Below are 20,124 nucleotides of genomic sequence, written 5' to 3' on the forward strand. Positions count from 1 at the left end.
TCAATAAGATCATGGAGTCATCTGGATAAGAAGTGCACATATCACAATGTTTACATAGCTTTATATAAAACAAGATTTTTGAGAAAGGATTTAGTGGAAGACAGTAGACAGGTAAGATTGCCAGGTGTATGGTTTTCTACAAGATTGCCTGGTCAATAAGGGACCCTGGCAGCTCTGTTCAGCACCACTGACTGGGCCGTTCAAAGTCCGGTCAGCGGCGCAGCAGGGCTAAGGCAGGCTCCCTGCCTGCTGTGGCCTCCGCACAGCTCCTGGAAGCAGTGGCACATCCCCAGTCTGGCTCCTACGTGTAGGGGCAGCCAGGGGGCTCTGCGCGCTGCCCCCGCCCCAGGTGCCAGCTCCGTAGCTCCCACTGGCCAGGAACCATGGCCAATGGGAGATGCAGGGGTGGCACCTGCGGACAGGGCAGTGCACAGAGCCGCCTAGCTACGCCTCCATGTAGGAGCCAAATGGGGGACATGCCACTGCTTCCATGAGCTGCCTGAGGTAAGCGCCGCCTGGAGCCTACACCCCTGACCCCCTCCCACAGCCCTGATCCCCTTCCTACCCTCTGAATCCCTTGATCCCAGCCCAGAACACCCCAAACCCTTCATCCCCAGCCCCACCCCAGAGCCTGCACTCCCAGCTGGAGCCCTCACACACATCCCTGTACCCCAACCCCCGCTCCATCCCAGAGCCCCATCCCACACCCTAAACCCCTCATTTCTGGTCCCATCCCAGAACCCACACCCTCCAGCCCAGAGCCCATACCCCCTCCCACACCCCAACTCCCTGCCTCAGCCCAGAGCTCCCTCCCATACTCTGAATCCCTCAGCTCCACCTCCCAGCCCGGAGCCCCCTCCTGCACCTCAAATCCCTCATTCCCGGCCCCACCACAGAGCCCATACCCCCAGCTGGTGCCATCACCCTCTCCTGCACCCCAACTCCCTGCCTCAGCTTGGTGAAAATAAGCGAGGAATGAGGATGAAGAGAGTGAGTGACAGAGGAAGGGAGGGATGAAGTGAACAGGGCAGGGCCACTCAGGGGAGGGGGGCTTGGAGGAGGGGCAAGGCAGGGGGCAAGGCAAGGGTGCTTGGTTTTGTGCAAGTAGAAAAATGGCAACCCTATAGACAGGTGAAGAAAGGAGGTTACCAGGCATAGGAAACTGCATGAAAGAAGGAACAAAAGCAGGTAAGAGAGAAGGACACAAAAGAAATATAGAGATAAGAAGTTTGGGCTAAGAGTAGAGAATGAGGAGAAGGAAAGGAAACAAGTAAGGAATTAAGCTGGGGAGGGGAGAAAACAGTGATCTGAGTCATAAGAGAGGGAGAATGGTCACATCTGGAGAGGCAGATCTAGGAGTGTCAATGTAAGGATATTGGTTAACGCTTTACAAACAGGTATGAATGTCAAAGGACAGCGTCTAGAGGAAGAAGTGGAGAATGCTAATGACAGACCTCAGAAGAAAACCTTGAAAGTAACAGGAAGAAGGAAAAGGAAGTTCCACTGAGCAAGATACCAAAGAAGCAATCAGTGGTAGGGAAAGTACCAGGAAAGCAGAGTCCTTAAAGCCTTATTGTACTATCCGGATTAATTTCTTTGATCATTTGTGCAAAATGAATTCATAGGTACTTTAACCAAAGAAGTCCCAGAGCATATGTAACTGGAATAGAGAAGTCACCTAAAGCACAACAGATATTGAAGACCTTTTGAGAACTTGCAATAGGATCAACACAGTTAAGAGGGTTGTTGGGGAACAGTAGTTTCAAAGAGTGAGTGAGGTTTAATATGGATCAGGTAGAAAGAGTTGAAGGAGAGGACTTTATAAGGGGTAGCTGAACTGAATGCCATTAAATCCCATTTACCTGGGAAAAAATAGTGTGACCATGCATCATATCATAATGCATATGTCATACTCCTATTTTCTCCTGCAGGACCATGTCCCTCTCTGCTCCTGTCCCATTCCCCTTCTGCTTCTTCCCCTTACTTGTCCTCCTCCCCCTCATCCCACTCCACTCATCACTGCCTATTCAGTCAGGCAGCTTCCTCCTCCAGACTTCCTGGGTGCCAACATAGGGAGCCCAGAGCACAGGAGAGAGTATCCCTACTCCTAGTTCTGGTGCCCAATATCAAGACTGGACGTGGCTACCGGAATGAGCAATTATGGGAAAAGTTCTACTCAGCCTTGGCTAGATTATACTCTATGAGCTCTAAAAGGATGGAGCATGCTCAGTGGAAACAGCATGTTCAGATAATTTTGTTACCTGCCTCTAACAAATCTTTATTGTACATGTACAAACAGTGATTTTCAGAGATTTATAATTCCGCGAAGTTGGATGGATTTTCATAGAGACAACAAAAGGCAACTCTCTGACTCCAGGGTGACCCATCTGCCAAATCTCAAAACACTGATCCAAAGCATGGACATGCTACAGTTAGTATTACCAATCCTGAGTATCCAAAAAAAACCGTGTCAGGTTCCAAAAAATCATGAGACTGGTTTTAAAAACATGAGATTTAAAAATACTACTACGAAAGTTGGGGTTCTTTTTATTATTATTTATTTGTACTAACATAGTGCCTTGGAGCCCTAGTTATGCACCTTGACCAAATTGTGTGAAGCTCTGCACAAACACAGAATAAAAAATAAAAAACAATCCCTGATGTAATCACTTGACTCCAGGATCTGAGACGTTAAGAAAAATCACCTAATATCACAAGACTTGCAGTAAACTGCAAGAGCTGGCAATACCGTAGAGCTTCTCAACAAAACAGATGTAAGAATTTTTTAAACATTGGCAAATACAATATATTTTCGTTTAGCCTCATTCTCAGAAATAGCTGAACTGATTTTGTTGAAAGTTAAAATAACAAACAAAAACCCACCACCTTTTTTTGGCCTGAAATAACCATCCACGATGGAATATTTCAGCCCAGATGCTTCAAGTTTTTCAAAGTTATAAACAATTGAAAACAGGATCTTAAATAGTAGAACTCTCATTTTATGAACAACTGGTTAGATAAACCATTTTTATCTCTTGATCTACAAGGTACATGTGTATGTGCTTAAGCAGTGAGCAAAGGTGCCATACACTCAGAGTGTGCGTGTACTGACCTTCGGTAATTTATTTCACCAATGACTACAGGGACACTAACAGCACAGTATGTATGTATAGTACTGTTTGATGTAGTACAATCCATTAGCATGATTATAATAGGCACACTGTATGTATTCATTCATTCATGTAAGAAATATACACATTATCATTAAAATAAATTAACTTACACATGGTACGTACTGTAATTTTGAGATGTTTAATTTTATGAACACCTCAATTCCCAGTTAATTAATAAAATAGGGGTTTTACTGTAGTGGTAAGTGTTACGCAAACAACTAGAGGCAGTTCTATCGGCTCTGCCCGCAATTACCATTTCTCACTTTAACATCTTTTTTTAAACAACAGCTATGATATCAGATCCATAAAGGGAATCTTCTTAGAAGAACAAAGTAAATAAGAATTTCTACAGCACCTTCAGACCAAGGACCTCAGCCTGCCCACAAATATTAAAGAGGCTAGCCTCATAACACCCTGGCAAGTTAGGAAAGTAAGTATTACTATCCCCATTTTACAGATAGAAAAGATGAGACATGAAGTAAATGATTTGCTCAAGGACACACAAAAAGTCTGGGACATAGTTAGCCAGTACCTCTTCACCCACTGTCCTGTGCCTTAATCACAAGACCCCTCCTTCATCCCATCCAGAACTGGTTGAGTAGTTGCCTTCAGCTATAAATATTGGCTATATTAAGCTGTTGTCAAACTTTAGCAACCCGAGGATCCCCATTTTGATTTAAAACTTTTCAGGGACCACCAACTGCCCCCGCCAGCCCTTGCCCTGCCCCTTCTCCAAGGACCCACCCCTGCTCACTCCATCCCCCCTCCCTCTGTCGCTCCCTCTCCTCCACCCTCACTCACTTTCACCAGGCTGGGGAAGGGGTTTGAGTTCAGGAGGGGACATGGGCTCTGGGAGGGAGTTTGGGTGTGTGCTCTGGGCTGGGGCAGGGGGTTGGGCTGTGGGAGGGGGTGAGGGGCTTACCTCAGGATGCTCCCAAAAGCAACTGGTACATTCCTCTGGCTGTGACTCTTAGGTGGAGGGGGCAGGGGGGGTCTCCACATGCTGCCCCAGCCCTGAGTACCAACTTTGCAGCTCCCATTGGCCAGGAACTGCAGCCAATGGGAGTTGCTGGGGGTGGTGCTTGTGGGCAGGGGCAGTGTGCAGAGATCCCTCTGCCCCCCCCACCTAGGAGCCACATCTAGAGGAATGTGCTCGCAGGCACCACCCCCTGCAACTCGCATTGGCCACAGTTCCTGGCCAATGGGAGCTGCAGAGTTGGCGCTCAGGGTGGGGCAGCACATGGAGACCCCCTACCCTCCCCATCTAGGAGCCACAGCCAGAGGAATGTGCCGGTCACTTTTGGGAGTGTCCTGAGGAAAATGCCGCACCCCCAACCCCTCCTGCACCCCTGCCCCAGCCCAGGCCACAAAGACATGCCTGCCACTTCCGGGAGTAGCGGGGAGCCAGAATAGGTAAGTCTATTCCCCAGGGAGGGAGAGGAAGAAGTTGAAGGAGGGAGGGAGGGGGAGAAGTTTCTCAGTGGGGCCCATAGACCCCCTGGAGTCCCCTCGGGGATGCCCAGGGGTCCATGCACCCTAGTCTGAGAAATGCTGTGCTATAAGTATCTGAATTCTGAAATGAGGGACGCCATTGTGCTCAATATTTTAAGTAAACTTTAACAAGAGGAATGACCATAAGTCATTTTCTTAGCCTTGCTGCCTTGTGGTATGTTCATTTAAGCTTCTGTGTCAGAGAAAACTTCCTAAGCGTCGTTTAGCTACCTAGGACATGGGTCAGGGCACAGCTAATGAAAATGCATAGTGGTTTTCAACTCTTAAGACACTGGTTCAAATTGGGAGATTGAACATGAGTTCGCAAAACTCATACAAGTTAGATACCAGGGGACAGATTCACTTAACATAGTACAGGTTGCTATGAATTACATCTTCCTCTGATAGGCAAGTCCCAAGAACTCACCTCAGTGAGTTCCTCCTTCTAGCACAGTGAAGACAACCAGCAGCTTCCTGCCAGGGGAACTGTGGCTCAGATCCTCAAATGTATTTAGCTATCTAACACCCATTGAAATCAATGGCAGTTAGCCACCTAAATAGCTTTGAGATCCAGGCCTATGCCAAAGTGTACTTCTGGCATCAGCACCCTCCCTAATTTCTGTCACGATCACATACTCCCACTGACCAGCAGCACTCACTTTTTAGCCTGCGCTAGCCCTCTACGTCCACCCTGCCATAAGCAGGTTGCAGCATTTTTGCACCACTGTCCCTTGGATAATTTATTAGTGCCCTCCCTCAGGTATTAGACCAGTGGAAGCCCGAATGGATCTAGCCCACATTACGGTGCATCAACTTATACTGGGGATACCAGCAGTAGAGGCTGAAAGCAATTCACTTTGAAAGCCAATTAAATCCTTGGCTACTTCATTAAGACTGCACCCAAGAGTGTGAATTAGTGTCATTTGGGATGGTTGCCTACTAAAAAACATAACTGGAGGCAATCGGCTTATTTTACATTAAGCACCAAACTGCCATTAGACTAGAATTGTCACTATTTGAACCTAGTCCCAATTTGAACCAGTGCCTGAGAAGGGAAAAGCACTATATATTTCCATGAACTGTCCCCTGACCCATTCAGCACTCTGGGGAAGAAAGCTGCTCCTACAGACCCTCTAAAAAGTTATTCTTTTCCTGACTCCTCTTGCCACTTGGCCCCTTGCATAGATTGGATAATACTCTCCAGCAAGATGCAGTAGGGACACTACTCAGCGTGTTTTTTATGAACAGTTGGCACTAGGGACTTCAGAGTGACTGGGGTTGGTACTGTCTCCTGACTCAGGTACTAAAAGTACTAAACGCAGGGTGCCACTTGAGACAGTGAAGAAAGAAAATATACAAAACAGTCCCTCCTACGTTCACCCAAGAGAACCATTATAACTAGCTTAGTGGTGTTGAGCCATCCTGTAAGCAAGAGATCTGGTGTTTCAGATTGATTTTTAAAGTGGTGACCCAAGAACTGCAGGCTCAGCAGAGTGTAATCTTCAACACTGAATCCAATCCTGTCAAATCTTCTCCTTGTGACATAACCTACATGAACACATTGGACACTAGGGAGGCTCTGTAGGCTGAAACAGAAAGGAATCCTTCCTCTAGGCTGCTTCATAGCTGCTATGGATCTTTGGCTACAGTAGCTCCCAGGCTGCTGTGCCCCATTCAATGGGGGTGAGTTAGGTCATGCATCTGTGTAGTCCTCTGCACTGCAAACACCTCTTGTGTAGGGCCCAAGGAATCCCCATAGAGCTCTGAGGTGAACAGGGGGTGGGGGTGCCCTGCATGGGACCCCTCCCTGATGCAACTAGACTGATTCCACTGCATTCAGGGCCTGATTTATCCCTAAGTGAATCATAGTATCAAAACTATGCCTGCACTTGCCTTTCCCTGACTTCTGAGTAGAAATATAGATCTGAGAATCAGTGAGGCAAGGGAGGAGGGGAAAGTGACAGATGTTTCTGAAACTGGCCCAAGGGAATTGAAAGTTCTGAATTAAGATGAAGGAAAAGATGTTCATCTTACTTGGAAATTTAAAGTTAAAGAAGTATGTTATCTCCATCCGCTTTACTATCTGTGAGCAGCTCTAAAGGATACAACTGCCAATGAAAGTCAGGAACTTGAATATTTTATACAGCAGGCAGCATACACATTGGCATTTCTTGCAGTTAAAGCCTACCTTGGTTGAAGTCTTACAACTGTTTCCTGGCATCTGAAAGCCACATTCTGGGTGTAGTCATTAGCGGACATTCCTGTTTTCCCCTGACATTCTGAGAATCCTGGCAATACATTCTCCATCTCCTGCAGAAACCAACAGAGCACCCTGTTAGCACAGGCCTGGCTGATGTGAATGTTTTGCTTTAAAAAACCCCCACAAAAAACAGCTGTAGGAAACAAAGCTCATGGGGCAGGAGGGAGGGGAAGAATGCTCTATACTGATTTTTTAAAGAGTTACTCCCATGACTATGGTAATAACAAATGGATAGCAATAACTATAAAAGGTCCCAAAGCACTGTCATTCTTCACTGTAATTTTCTGAAAGCAGATTGTGTACAAAAATACACCAATCGGACAAATCTTCTGTTTCTATTCATTCATTATTTAGACAGCAGACATCAATGTGTGTCCTACACTTACTGCTCAATATGTTTATCTATAAATATTTATATTTGATGCAAGATCATTCAATCAAATAACGAGAAAGATTTCTAGTATGGGCCCCATCTTGAAAACCCTGACTCACAAAAGTAATCTTGGTTCATATGAATAAGGGTTTGTAGGATCAGCTTCCAAATTTGCAACTGATTTTTTCAGGCATGTTTATATTATTATTAATTTACTAATAAAATCGTACTTTAGAGTGAGGGAAGGTGATTGGGACGGAATCTGTTGATTCAGTCACCTTGCCAAGGGGATGGTGGGGGTGGGGGGAAAGCCAGGTTGGTTTCGTGAACGGAATCCAGGACTGGGAATTAGGAAGGCTTGAGTTTTAGTCACTCAAACAATCTCTGCCTCAGTTTTGTTATGTGTAAAATGGGGTAATAATACCTCCCTATCACACAGGGGTGTTATAAAGATTAGTAAGTTGATACAGTGTTCTGAAAATTTAAAAGGGCAAATAAATTTTTTCTTCTCCATTATTATTTTTTTCTTCTCCATTATTATGCTAGCAATTTAGAAATCTGAAAATAAATGTACTTTGCACAGTGACATGTGTGTTTCCACTGCTTAAGTATTTTATTTGCTGCTGTTTTAGGGCCCAACCCTAGAAATCCATGAAATGACTTCAGTGAGACTACTCATGGAAGAGTTTGCAGAATGAAGCCCCCTCCTCTCTATCCAGGAGCAACAGAAAGGTACTCTGGCCCTTTAAGACCTTGTTCTCCTAGTTTTTGGCCAATGTTGGCTATTCTTTAGCTCCCTGTCCTAAGCTAAGGGCCGGACTACATAGGCCTCCAAGTCCAACCCTTTCCCCTACCTTGTAGGGTGGAGGGAAAGAAATCCACCTAGCTGCTGTTCCCAGCAATCTCACCCTACCCTCTGCGGGGGTTGCTGGGTCTGTACCTTAGGTGGTTCATCGCCAGCCCTTGCTGAGAAGTTTCTCAGGGTACTCCTCAGCCTTTCTTTCAAATAATTCCTTCTGCCTGGGTGGAAGGCTTTCACTCCAGCTGTTACTACTCAGGCAGTTAGTCACAGGAGTGGAGGTAGACACTCTGTCTATCAACCAGTGCTTAATTTGTTCCAGGGCTGAGCCAGGAGTCTTGGAACCTCTGGGCTTGCCTCATCAGTTATAAAAGTAAAAAAAAACTGCTGGAGTCCCAGCAACTCTTTCATTACAAATGTAGCACTGTCGTCATCCATTTTTGGTGGTTGCCATGTAGGGTTCATATATCTCAGAGACCCCTACTGCTTCAACAGCAAAAATGCCTATTTTCATTTGTTTCTCTCTGTCCTGTGTCTGACTCACTACCCATGAGGTTTGTTTAAATGTGCATTATATTGGGAACCCATCTTTACATTAACACATTTCTGTTCACACCTCTGCCTATTCAAAAACTACAGAATTTAAGGCAATTTCTAAAATGTCTCTACTTAGCAGATACTCTCAGTCGATGTCCCTTTGAAGTTTTTTATGTTGAGGGATGAGTTCAATTGAGTTATTCCTGATTCAGAGTGGAATAAGTGGGACAGGAATCAGGCCTCAGGATAGAACCTCAAGTCCAAGAAATGATCCTTCAGGACCTGCAAGATATACCGCCACTATGTTTACTGCAGCAGCCTAGGATACTATAACAATATTTTTGATTCATGTATAAGACGGCTTTGGTGCATGCCAACTACCATTTGTTCTGGACAAGATAAATATGCTACTTTACTTTCATGATATTACTAAGAAACCTTGTTTGTTAGTTTCCTTTTTTTAAAAAATGTCCTTCAGAGCTTTATGACATAGATCCCCCTGTATTTATTTAATTTAGTTTAGAATTGAATGGATAATATTTTATCCAAAAATGGTAACAGAGATCCACATTACAGTGACTGGAACTTTTTGCAGCTATTCCAGTTTTTTCATTATTAGCTAAACAAGATTTTCCATGGATTATATAAAATGATGATATACTCTTGGAGACAGAATAGGTCAACACAACTGTTTTAATTAAAGCTCAAGATAAAAGCAGGCTGAACCAGTTCAGCTGACTTTATTTACCCCCAAACCTTGAGATGTTTTGTAGTCTTTGGGCAGAATAGGCATTTTACTATTATTTGTGTTACAACAGCAGTGAGAGGCCCCAGATGAGACTAGGACTGTATTGTGCTAGATGCTGTACATACACGTAGTGAGAAACAGTCCCTGCCCCAAAGATATTACCATCTACATACACAAGAGAAAGTGTAGAAGAAAGGAAGTATTATCATCACCATTTCATGTAAGGGGATTTGAGGCCTGGTGAGAGTTAGTGACTTGCCCAAGGTCATGCAGTAAGTCTGTAGCAGAATTTGCACTTATACAGACATCTCCTAAATTCCAGTCAAGTCACAAAACCCTCTGTCCTCCACTGTCTATGGTCCACCACTAGATTAGCTAGTTCAACCTTCCAAGGCTGAGTTGGACCATAAGAGTTCAGCACATGGGGAAGATCCTTTGTAAAGAAGAGCAAAATCTGTCCCCTTGAATAATTGTAAAAGGAGTCCCTTTCTCTCATAAGCAACTCTCAACCATGCAATCTTCTCTTGGACTTCCTGGTACCACCACCATCGAATTCAGTTTGTTGTGGCTGGGGCAATGAATTGGAAGGCAACAGAAACCCAACTTAATTCACTTAAACATGTACACATTTATTTTTTAGAATTTATTTCATTTTTACCCAGTAATTAAAAGGCACTGGCAGAATGGGAACTCAGCATATCAGGATGTTTTGTGCGTCTCTTCCAGAAGTTTTAGCTCATGGAAGGAAAAAGGAATATCCCAAACTGATTTATCTTCAGGTTTTTTAAGAAGAATGATATTTTCTGGTTGCCTGAATAGTGTGTCAAGTATACAGCAAATACCACGGTAGTGATTACACAGCACTGTGTCTTCTCGGCAGTGACCAGAGATTTCTCTTTTTCACATGCCATTTACCACATGCAACATTCATAAATCTTAACCGAAAGATAAGAAGAAACAAATACATTACAATGAAATATAATAGTATTGGATGCCCTTGACACACAAAGGTTGGATTTTGTTGCACTACAAAAGCACAATTTTGGTACAAAATTGCCTAAAAATCAAGTTTGTTTCTGTTAGGGTTACACCATAATCCTAAAATGATGTACACTATTCTTAGAAAGATGCAATTGGCTACTTGTAAACCACATGTGTTCAGGACCTCGGGTTTAAATTTCACCTGAAAGAGAGCATCTCTGATAGTGCAGTGTCCCCTCCTGCTATTATGCTGAGGCTGTTTTGTACAGACCTGGAGGGAAGAATATCTTCTGCTGAACCATATGTACAATTTAACACAGATCTCCCATCCAAATCTTGAACTGGACCCACTTTCTTTGACTTATGAAATCTGATAGTATCAAAACACAAGGTGTCATGGATAAGTGACAGTCGGGGTCCAGACACCCCAGGGGAGAACAGGCAGTTTGAAACCCCCCTTCCCCAAAAAGCAGCTGAATCAACTAATCGTATACAATGTCATTGTGCTATAAATATATGTCAACTAAGGCCTTTTATGAAAGCATGTAATGTTCTGAACTTGACAATCATTATGAGATATGTTTACAGACTGTGGTTATGAATTTAAAATATTAGTGAATATATAAATGGTGCTCATAATTTGTGCTGTAACATTCAGCTCCATCTCACAGTGGGGTGGTTGGCAGTCAGGCAGGAGCCTGTAAAATGCTGTATCCCCTCTATACGTTAGGGGGTACGCTGGGAAACTGTTCAAAGGCAGTAGGTAACTTGTATTAGAAAAGAGATTTTACCTAATATAGAGGTGTAAAGCCGGAGGTTGTGTCTTTATGTTTATTTTCTGTGCAACTTGTATGTTTGTTTCCCCTGCTATTTCATCTTTGAATCTATGATTTTTTTTCTTTCAAATAAGCTTTTAGGGTTTGTTGTTGTTTTTTTTACCCCAAGCAGGTCTCTGGTGTGCAAACTATGCGGAGAGTATATGTCAGAGTGAGTCTTTTTTCCTGCTGATGTCAAAGATCTGATCCATAGCAGCACAGCGTTACCACACCCAAGGTTACAGGGCTGGCCGTGACAGGCCTCTTATTTTGGAGATCACTCAGACCAATGTCACAGGTGGTAAAATAAAAACAGCCAGGCACTGGAAGTGGTCCTTAAAAGGTTAATGGATGCATAAAATAGTGCATCTTGCTGCTTTCTGAACCTTTCAACTCATTTGCCTCATCCTCATCAGCTCATTTAAGGAATCAGTAGTGAATAGCACATTCATTTATTTAATTGCATTCTTGTGGTGAATTTAACACTAGCAAAATCGTGCCTACATGGTACCCGGTTAAAGTACTGTTTGCTCTTTAAAAGGTGAGAACACCAAAGAACTCCTAGCCCAAAGAGCAAAGAACTCCTGGCCCATGCACAGGTACTGTACACAAAGCAGGAGATTGCTGAGGCCTTCCTTCTTTGGCTCTTCCACTCAGAGATCTAGCACAATTGCAGTTGCTCGCTCCGAGTCCTGAACATGGGACTGCTCCAAGCTGGTACCTCCCATGGGATGCAAGCCACTCCAAACAGGATAAGAAATAGGTAGTGTACAAATAGGTATCATTATAGTATTGCCTTTAAAAAGTTACAAATCACTGCAACTGGTTTATATGGAAATCAAACAATGAAAATGTTGAGGGTGCACGACAATGCAAGGCTCACCCAGGACTCCTTCCAGCAACATTTTTACTTCACGCAAGTCCTAGAAGGACACAGGCAGGGTGCCCTGCCCATAGAAAAGATTGGCCGGAGATGGAAACCACATACTTTCTCCTTCTCAGAGCACCCAGTTTTCTTTTTACCTCACTGATCAGTAGCTATGATCAAGTCATGAAGATGCTATTAAAATACATCTATGCATGGATGCAGAGTTAAAACCTTGGTGAGAATTTCATGCCTAAGCCACCCACTGCTGGTGTATATTGACATAGCTCCATTACTCATTTCTCTGACTCTTGTGTGTTTAAAAACACAACTTTAATGTTGAATTAATAGGGTTGCTTTTGCATTAATGTATTTTTTCCATATAATTTATACCAAAGTACTGAATTTCATGTAGCATCTGCATTTCTGTCTCTTATGATTTGTGTCAAGTTACCATTTACTTTTCTTAGTCCTTCACCCTGGTGATTAGACTGAGAAATAGGACTTATTTGCTCTACTTATTAGCTGGTGAGCTCAGGATCAGTAAAGAATTTAAAGGTGAATCATTTCATAATCCAAATTCATGTTAATGTGAATCAAAGATGAGCTACAGAGGAAGGGGATTATCAAGAAAAGCAGACTTTGAATTCCAAAACTTCACTTCTTATATTGTCTCTCCAGAAGGTATACTGTACATACTTAATTTTGGTATTCCAATAGCCCATAACATTTGATTTAAAGTAGATTAATACTTCAGAATCACTAAAGTGACTCTGGGAAACAAAACAGATATAGACTATAGGAACCATTTATAGATCCACAGATTTTAAGGCCAGAAAGAATCATTGTGATGATCTACTCTGACCTCCAGCTGAAATCTGGCCATAGGACTTCCCTGTATTAATTCCCGTTTCAAATCCAATAGCTGTGCTTGAGCTAGAGCATATCTTTTAGAAAAATTTTCAATCTTGATTTAAAAATTTCCAGGTATAAAGAATCCACCACAACCATGGGTAGGTTTCTCCAATAGTTAATTACCCTCTCCATTAATGCACTTTATTTCCAGTCTGAATTTGTCTAGGTTTAACTCCCAGCCTTTGGTTCTTGTTATACCTTTGTCTGAGAGATTGAAGAGCCCTGTGTTGTCAAATTTCTGCTCCCTGTGTAGGTTCTTATAGTCTGTTCAAGTCTCCCCTGAGCCTTCTCCCTGATGCACTCAAACTGTTTGATGGAGATGTAAATTCACCTCCCTGTGCTTGATGCCCCTGCCCATATTCCCTAGAATGGATTTGCATTAAGGGAGGTTTCAGAGTAGCAGCCGTGTTAGTCTGTATTTGCAAAAAGAAAAGGAGTACTTGTGGCACCTTAGAGACTAACAAATTTATTAGAGCATAAGCTTTCGTGAGCTACAGCTCACTTCATCGGATGCATTCCGATGAAGTGAGCTGTAGCTCACGAAAGCTTATGCTCTAATAAATTTGTTAGTCTCTAAGGTACCACAAGTACTCCTTTTCATTAAGGGAGGATAGGTTGTGATGCCACTATGCCCACCTCTTAGGCTTTCTGGTAGGTGGGGTTTATGTGAGGTCTTCATACCCTTACAGAAAAACATGTATAGAGTTTAAACAGATGATGATAATTTCTGTATAACTGTTGTGAACTGTCAAATAGGATTTAATTGAGAATTATATACCAGCTATTGAAATCTACAGTACAGCTCAAAATGCCCATGGAAAGGCTATTACTCTCTATTAAATTCTTTGGTCTAGTTCTGAGTTATGTGCAAAGTTGTCTCTAAATCATCTTTATAGCAGGCTACAATACTCCCTACTAGTATATTTGTGTCTATCACATGGGATTTGTGTCTGTACAGATTCTACTACATAGTCCTCTTCACTCAGACATGTTATCACATTAGAGTCTATATAGTGCTGGTCAAAATTTCTATCTACAGAAAATTCTGGCATTTCAAAATTATCAGAATGAAAAAAATCAAAGTTTTAATATTTGCCACAAAATGAAACTTCTGAAAAATTTTCTTTTGGGTTAATAAAAATGTTTGGCTTTTTTACATTTTTGTTTTATTTGAATGTTTTATTGTATAATATAATTTGTGTATATTAATTTTTATTTTATTTTATATTTTAATTTAAAAGCCATTATTAAGCCCTTGTTTTAAAATAATATAAAATTATATTTAAATAGTATAATTATATTAAAATTTATATTATTTTAAAACAAAGGCTTAATAATGGCTTTTAAATTAAAATATAAAATAAAATAAAAATTAATAGACACAAGCTACAAACCCATATAAAATAATAATTTTAAAAACAGTTCTTTCAAAATAAAAATCAGAGGGCTCCACTCTGAAATGCTTTGTTTCCATTTTTTTCCTAGAAAAAATTTCATAAAAATTGACCAGCCCTAGCTCTATGGAATCCTTTAGGTTTCATACTTCTCTCCCACTTCTGACCTAAATCTGTCCTTCCTGTTCAGTTCATAGCTACATATCCCAGTATCCCACTGATCTCTGAAATTTGTTCAAGTTTCAGCAATGCCCATTATGGGCTATATGTTCAAAAGATCTCAGGCTCACGTTTGGACATCGTAATGTATGGCCAGATTTTCAGTTGTGCGCAATGCTAAACAGCTCCCACTGGCAAGAACAGGAACTGAGTGCTGACATCTTTCGAAATGTGATCACGTATCAAGCTCCATTGCCAGGTATTCTAGTTTGTTTTCCCACCTACTCCCATCCTTGTAAGTTTCTTGCATTGGAATATAAACATTTATAGATTTATTTTTGGCCGTGCGATTTTTATTTTGCTCTTTAGTCTGACATCCTGTTACTTTTCTAGGATTTACCTCTGCCATTGCAACATGTCCCAGCACCAGTTCACCTGTAATTTCTGTCCTATTCTTTTATGAATACAGAGATACCGCTCCCTCTACAGAGCCTTTCCACTACTATAGCCATGCATCTGGATTTCCACTGGTGGAAACTTATAGAATCTGGCCCTATGCACACAGATTGCTGTGTATCAAATAAGTGCACCAATTCTGTCCCTAACTCTCAATAGCTCAATACTTGTTCTGTTATTAAAGAGCTAAATTCTGTCAGGAGCAGCTCAAGATGTTGTAACTGCTCAGAGCTTAGTAGCTACTAACACAGATGTGAATAATCATCAAATCTCTGGTATGTCAAAGCAAAATCTGTAATTAGATATTGTCATGATTTGAATAAATGCTTCTTTACACATTGTAGGAGTGAAATTGGGGAGAGGATGTCATTAAAGGAACATTCTGTGTCAATAAAAATAAGGAATCACTTGAGCTAAAATGACAATCATTTTGTGGAGAACATTCTCATTTTCATTTTCAAATGAACATAATTAGGCAGCATAGCCAGTCAGATGCTTATTGGCTGCCTTATGTGTACAGTTGTGAGCTTGCTGAGAGGCATGGTGGTGGCAATATGTTTAGAAGGAGCGCAGGAGTGCACAGTAGTACGCTGTTTCAAATCATCAGTCTCTTTCCCTTTTTCAAGATAATGACAGCTTGTCATGTAATCAGCAGCTACTAGAAAAACAACACTTTGTTTTCAATTTCAAGTAAAGTAGAGAGTCAGAATGGAAAGAAGCAGATTAGATAAAATCAGTTACTAAAACAGACAAAGGACTTTAGAGTTTGAAGGTTATAGTATATTGGAGCTCTTGACTTGAAAACCTGCCCCTGAACATTTCTACAAGCAGAGCCCTTACTTTTCATAAGCACTTTAAACAACAACCTGGGTGCCATATGTGCACTTGGTCCTAGAGGCTCATGCAGCCACACATGGGACTTCGTGAATGCATATTCTCTTACATGAGAGTAAACTAGGAGTTTGTAAAATGTGCGCCTTTTTCCCAGAAAGCCTCAATCCAGCAAACTGCTCCATGTAGGCAGACTCCACTGAAATCAATGAGTCAAAGAGGTCTGCCCCTGGAAAGCTCATTGCTTGATCAGGGCCCAAAGTATAACCTAATCAGTGATGACGGTACTTTAACTTCCTGTGATGAAGTAACATTTATTTTATGTGGGGACGAATCATATTCATAGTGCTAATTCTGTTCGCTGAGATACTGCATCAGTGCTCAGTTCAGAGGTGGGGGCAGAATGGTACCATGCTTCTCACTGATTGGAAACAGAGCCTGGGGAACAGCGGGTAGGAGTGGAACTCATCATCACTTTTTTGTTTCCCAAACCAAGCACTGTATCACAGGAAAACGTCATGGCTTATTGGGGTTTTTTCCCCTCCAGACTCAGGGTAACAAAAAAATAATTAAATAGAGGGTAAGAGACCAATCATCTCTCCACCTTGCTTTATGCCCTCCTGATTAGCTGCTTTTCCTGATATACCAGTGAGAGTCTGTCTACCCTTTCTGGGAGAGTCACTCTCAGCTGCAGTGTAGACATACCCTGAGTATATTATTTTCACTAATTTTTCATACCCACTAAATGGGATAAAGGGATGAGATGTAACATCCTCCAGCCACCCTACCAAATATCTCCTAATAACTAAGCATTAATAAAACATTACAGTATTTAGAGGTTTGACGTAGACCCCAGTTTAAATCTCTAGCACAAGCCACGAAAGAGAAAGATCTTGCCGTTATTCCAGCACATCCAGGAAATACAAGAAGATAACTCAGAAGGAGAAATAATTTGCACATCCTCACTATGGGCCATACTGTGACACCCTTACTCACAGCAATGAGCAGTTGTGGATTCACAATCTATCACTATGTCAGGGAATTCTCACTGATTCTGCACAATTCCCTTACTGAAAGAATTACTTCAACTGCAATGTCACTTGTACCAGATATATGGCCCAAATCATTGTGGAGATGAGTCAGCGCGGGGATTAATAATGCTATTATTTGCATCACTTTGTATTTAAAACATATTCCTGCTATGACACTGCACCATAAATATCTAGCAGAAACAGATAAGCTTTATTTTATTACCTGACTTTCTTCATGGTTTTTCCCATTTTCTAGTTTTGCAATGGATTTGGGCTTTCTTAATTTTAAGTTGCCCATTCCAACCCGTAGTGTGCCGTCATGGGCTGTCTGTTCCACGTGCTGCTGGGTGTCTTGTAATGCTGGCTGGCTGTCCTCTAAGACTGTAGTGTTGTTGGGATAGTTTTCTTTGTTGTTTTCATCTCTAGAAGAAAATAAAACCAAAAGGTGTAAGGCAGGATTTTAGCTATCTCTCAGAACAATACTGAGGAGGACTGGTGCCAAGGTCTCAGTTTTATTTGATATGTTAGCATTGCCAGGGTAAGGACATGTAGGAGCTAAACATTGTGTACATTAATAAAAAAAGTCTCCATTATAGTCTGCAGTTTATCATCAGACCATATGCTAAATGCATTAGTACACATTTGTATATAGAGTAACTTAAGCAACTGTAATTTAGGTGCCTGTAAACAGTGAGGCCTGAGCTACACTACAAAGGTAGGTCGACATAAGTTGCCTTTCACTGACCTAGTTATGCATACATCTATATTCAAATTTGTTTCTTGCTGCTGTAAGCATCCTGTTCCAGCGACACAGTAACACCAGCTCCCCAAATGGCGTTGAGCCATGGTCGATCTACTGTGCTCGAAATAGTGTGAGTGCGGACACCACGTGACCTATGTCAACCTACAGTCGTCCAGAAGCTGTGCCACAATGCCTGACACTGACCGCTATAGCCCTGTAGTCCTGGGGAGCAGAAGCCATCCCCCCTCCCTTTATAAACCCTGCATATTTTTGAAATGCCTTTTCCCGATTGCCCAACTCGACACACACACCTAGCAGCTCTTCCTTCTTGTGTGCAACTGCCCAACCGACCATGCTGATGCCATGCCACGCTTTAGATGAACATCTAGGCCTGTGGGGAGAAGAGGCTGTGCAAGCACAGCTACGGAGTAGTTGTAGAAACATGGACATTGACAGGCAGTGAAAGGGCACATCAGGGATCAGCAGCAATGCCGCGTAAAAGCAAAGGAACTGCAGCAGGCCTTCCAGAAGGCCAGGGAGCTCAAAAGTCGATTTGGTGCCACAGACCTGCTGTTTTTAAAATGATCTGCATACTTGGCAAAGACCCCACCAGCATCCCACAGCATGACATGGATCCCTCCAATGAGCCCAAGACACAGACCCCTTGCTGTGAATGGCAAGGAGGAGGAAGATGGGGGACAAGCAACTGTGGGGTCCAGCTATGCTGCGAGCCAGAATCTGCCCAAGACTCCAAACAGTTCAGTAACTTCCTATGGGTGAGCCCCATTCAGGGGAAGGAACTTCAGGTAAGCATATGAAGGCATTTCCCATTGTAATGTTGAAATGTCAAGATGGTGCCTGACCCCAGCATAGCAGGGCACAGGTATTGACCTATACTAGAAGAGGCAACAATATAACTAAGAGAGGCGGAGCTGTTATTTGCTTTTCATTCCCTGCAGACTTAGCTGGGCTGTCCATGAGCAGTACTTGGTTTATAGTCACAGGTCTGTGCCTTGAATTCTCCTGAGAGAGATCTTGTTGCAACTTTCTTGGAGGTACTCTGCAATCTTCTTCTGAAGGTTTCTAGTATTGACAGCCTTATTGCTCCGTGATAGGACACGTTCCCACAGCGGTCTCTGTTGACTTCATCAGGTACCACTGCAGTAAACAGGCTAGCAGTGTATGGGTCCAGGTGGCTTAGGGACACAAGTAGCTGCTGTGCTCTCTGTGCCTTCGTTATCTTCAAGAGTGAGATAGCTAAAATCACCATCACCTGGGAAGAACTGCACTGGTGCTCACTACCATTAACTTGCACTCATATACATGGAAATAGGGCCAAAATTTTACTGTTGCATGTCACCAAACAATTCCTTCCTCATATCCCACCCTTCCCTACACCCGCCCTTGGCCATACTCACCATGGCTGGGACTGGATAGCCATGTTGTGCACAGGTGCTCCAAGGCGGAAGTAGCAATAAGCACATCTTGTTTAAAATGTTAGGGAGAGAAAGGGAAGGAAGTTCTGAAACTTAACTTGTGCTTTCTGCTGTCACTATACATACAATGACACCTCTGTGTGCTTATCCATAGATGCTGCCAGTGCATTCCTCCATACCCGCAGATTGCCTGACCATGATAAGGAGGAGAAAGAAGAGGACACAGGAGGAGATGTTCATCAAGATCATGCAAACCAGTGCTGCATTGGACCAGGAATAGAGTACTTGGAGGATGAACATTGCAGATAGCCTGGAGAAAGAAAGAGCAGATAGAAGAAAGGCCCAGGAGTCCCAGCAGAAAAAGGACAGAGAGCACATCAAGGGACAGTAGGAAAACCAAGCTTCACATACACTGACTTGTGAGAGTCACAATTGCTATATGGGTAGCCAAAATGGACTGAAATGGACATGAATGTTCTGTCCCCTTATTAAGTTCTGTTCCATTAATTTACTTTAGAAATTTTTATTGAATGTCTTTTTTAATTGCACTTTTTTGCATTGGTTTTGTTATGTAATAAAAATCTAATTTTTGGTAAATAATTGATCTGTATTACTTCATAACATATGCTAAAGAATGCATAACATTACTAAAGGTCCCACTACCTGTTATTATAGAGGTCAAAAAACTCATAGGATCAGTGACAAATGTAATGTAATAACTATAAATTCACAGCAAGCACCATATAATTAATAGGCACATTACCAGACAGTGTTATATTAATAAATGTACACCAAGCACCATACAGTTCCTAACAGCCCGCAAAACTTCAGGAAATGTAGAGCACAGTCCACACAGTGCATTGCTGAGACTGACCATTAAAGTGCTCTTTCAAGGCCTCCCTCGACTGTACCGCTCCGCATTGAGCTCTAATAGACTTTGTGGCTGGCTGTGCAAATTCAGGAGACAGACGCTCCATCTCCACCATGGCAGCAATTTTTCCTCATTTGTTTCACAGATATTATGCAGGACACAACAGGTACCTATAACCACTGGTTTTTTTCTCTTGCAGAGATCCAATCCTGTGCATAAACACCACCAGCATCCCTTCAGCCACCAA

The 20,124-nt window shown here is 42.4% G+C and overlaps 1 protein-coding gene across 4 annotated transcripts in view; it reads right to left on the bottom strand.

Moving 5' to 3' along the window:
* The window catches only part of FAM13C (family with sequence similarity 13 member C), a 237,266-nt gene that overhangs the window by 71,151 nt on the left and 145,991 nt on the right, over positions 1-20,124 (bottom strand). For all 4 annotated transcript variants that reach the window (XM_038411265.2, XM_043519012.1, XM_038411267.2 and 1 more), the window contains 2 exons: positions 17,052-17,250; positions 6,853-6,974 (listed from right to left, as the gene is read on the bottom strand). In XM_038411265.2, coding sequence (XP_038267193.2) covers positions 6,853-6,974; positions 17,052-17,250 — 321 coding nt within the window. The remainder of the gene's footprint in view (positions 1-6,852; positions 6,975-17,051; positions 17,251-20,124) is intronic.

Source organism: Dermochelys coriacea, chromosome 7, assembly GCF_009764565.3.
Source record: "Dermochelys coriacea isolate rDerCor1 chromosome 7, rDerCor1.pri.v4, whole genome shotgun sequence".
In the NCBI taxonomy this organism is placed as follows: domain Eukaryota; kingdom Metazoa; phylum Chordata; order Testudines; family Dermochelyidae; genus Dermochelys; species Dermochelys coriacea.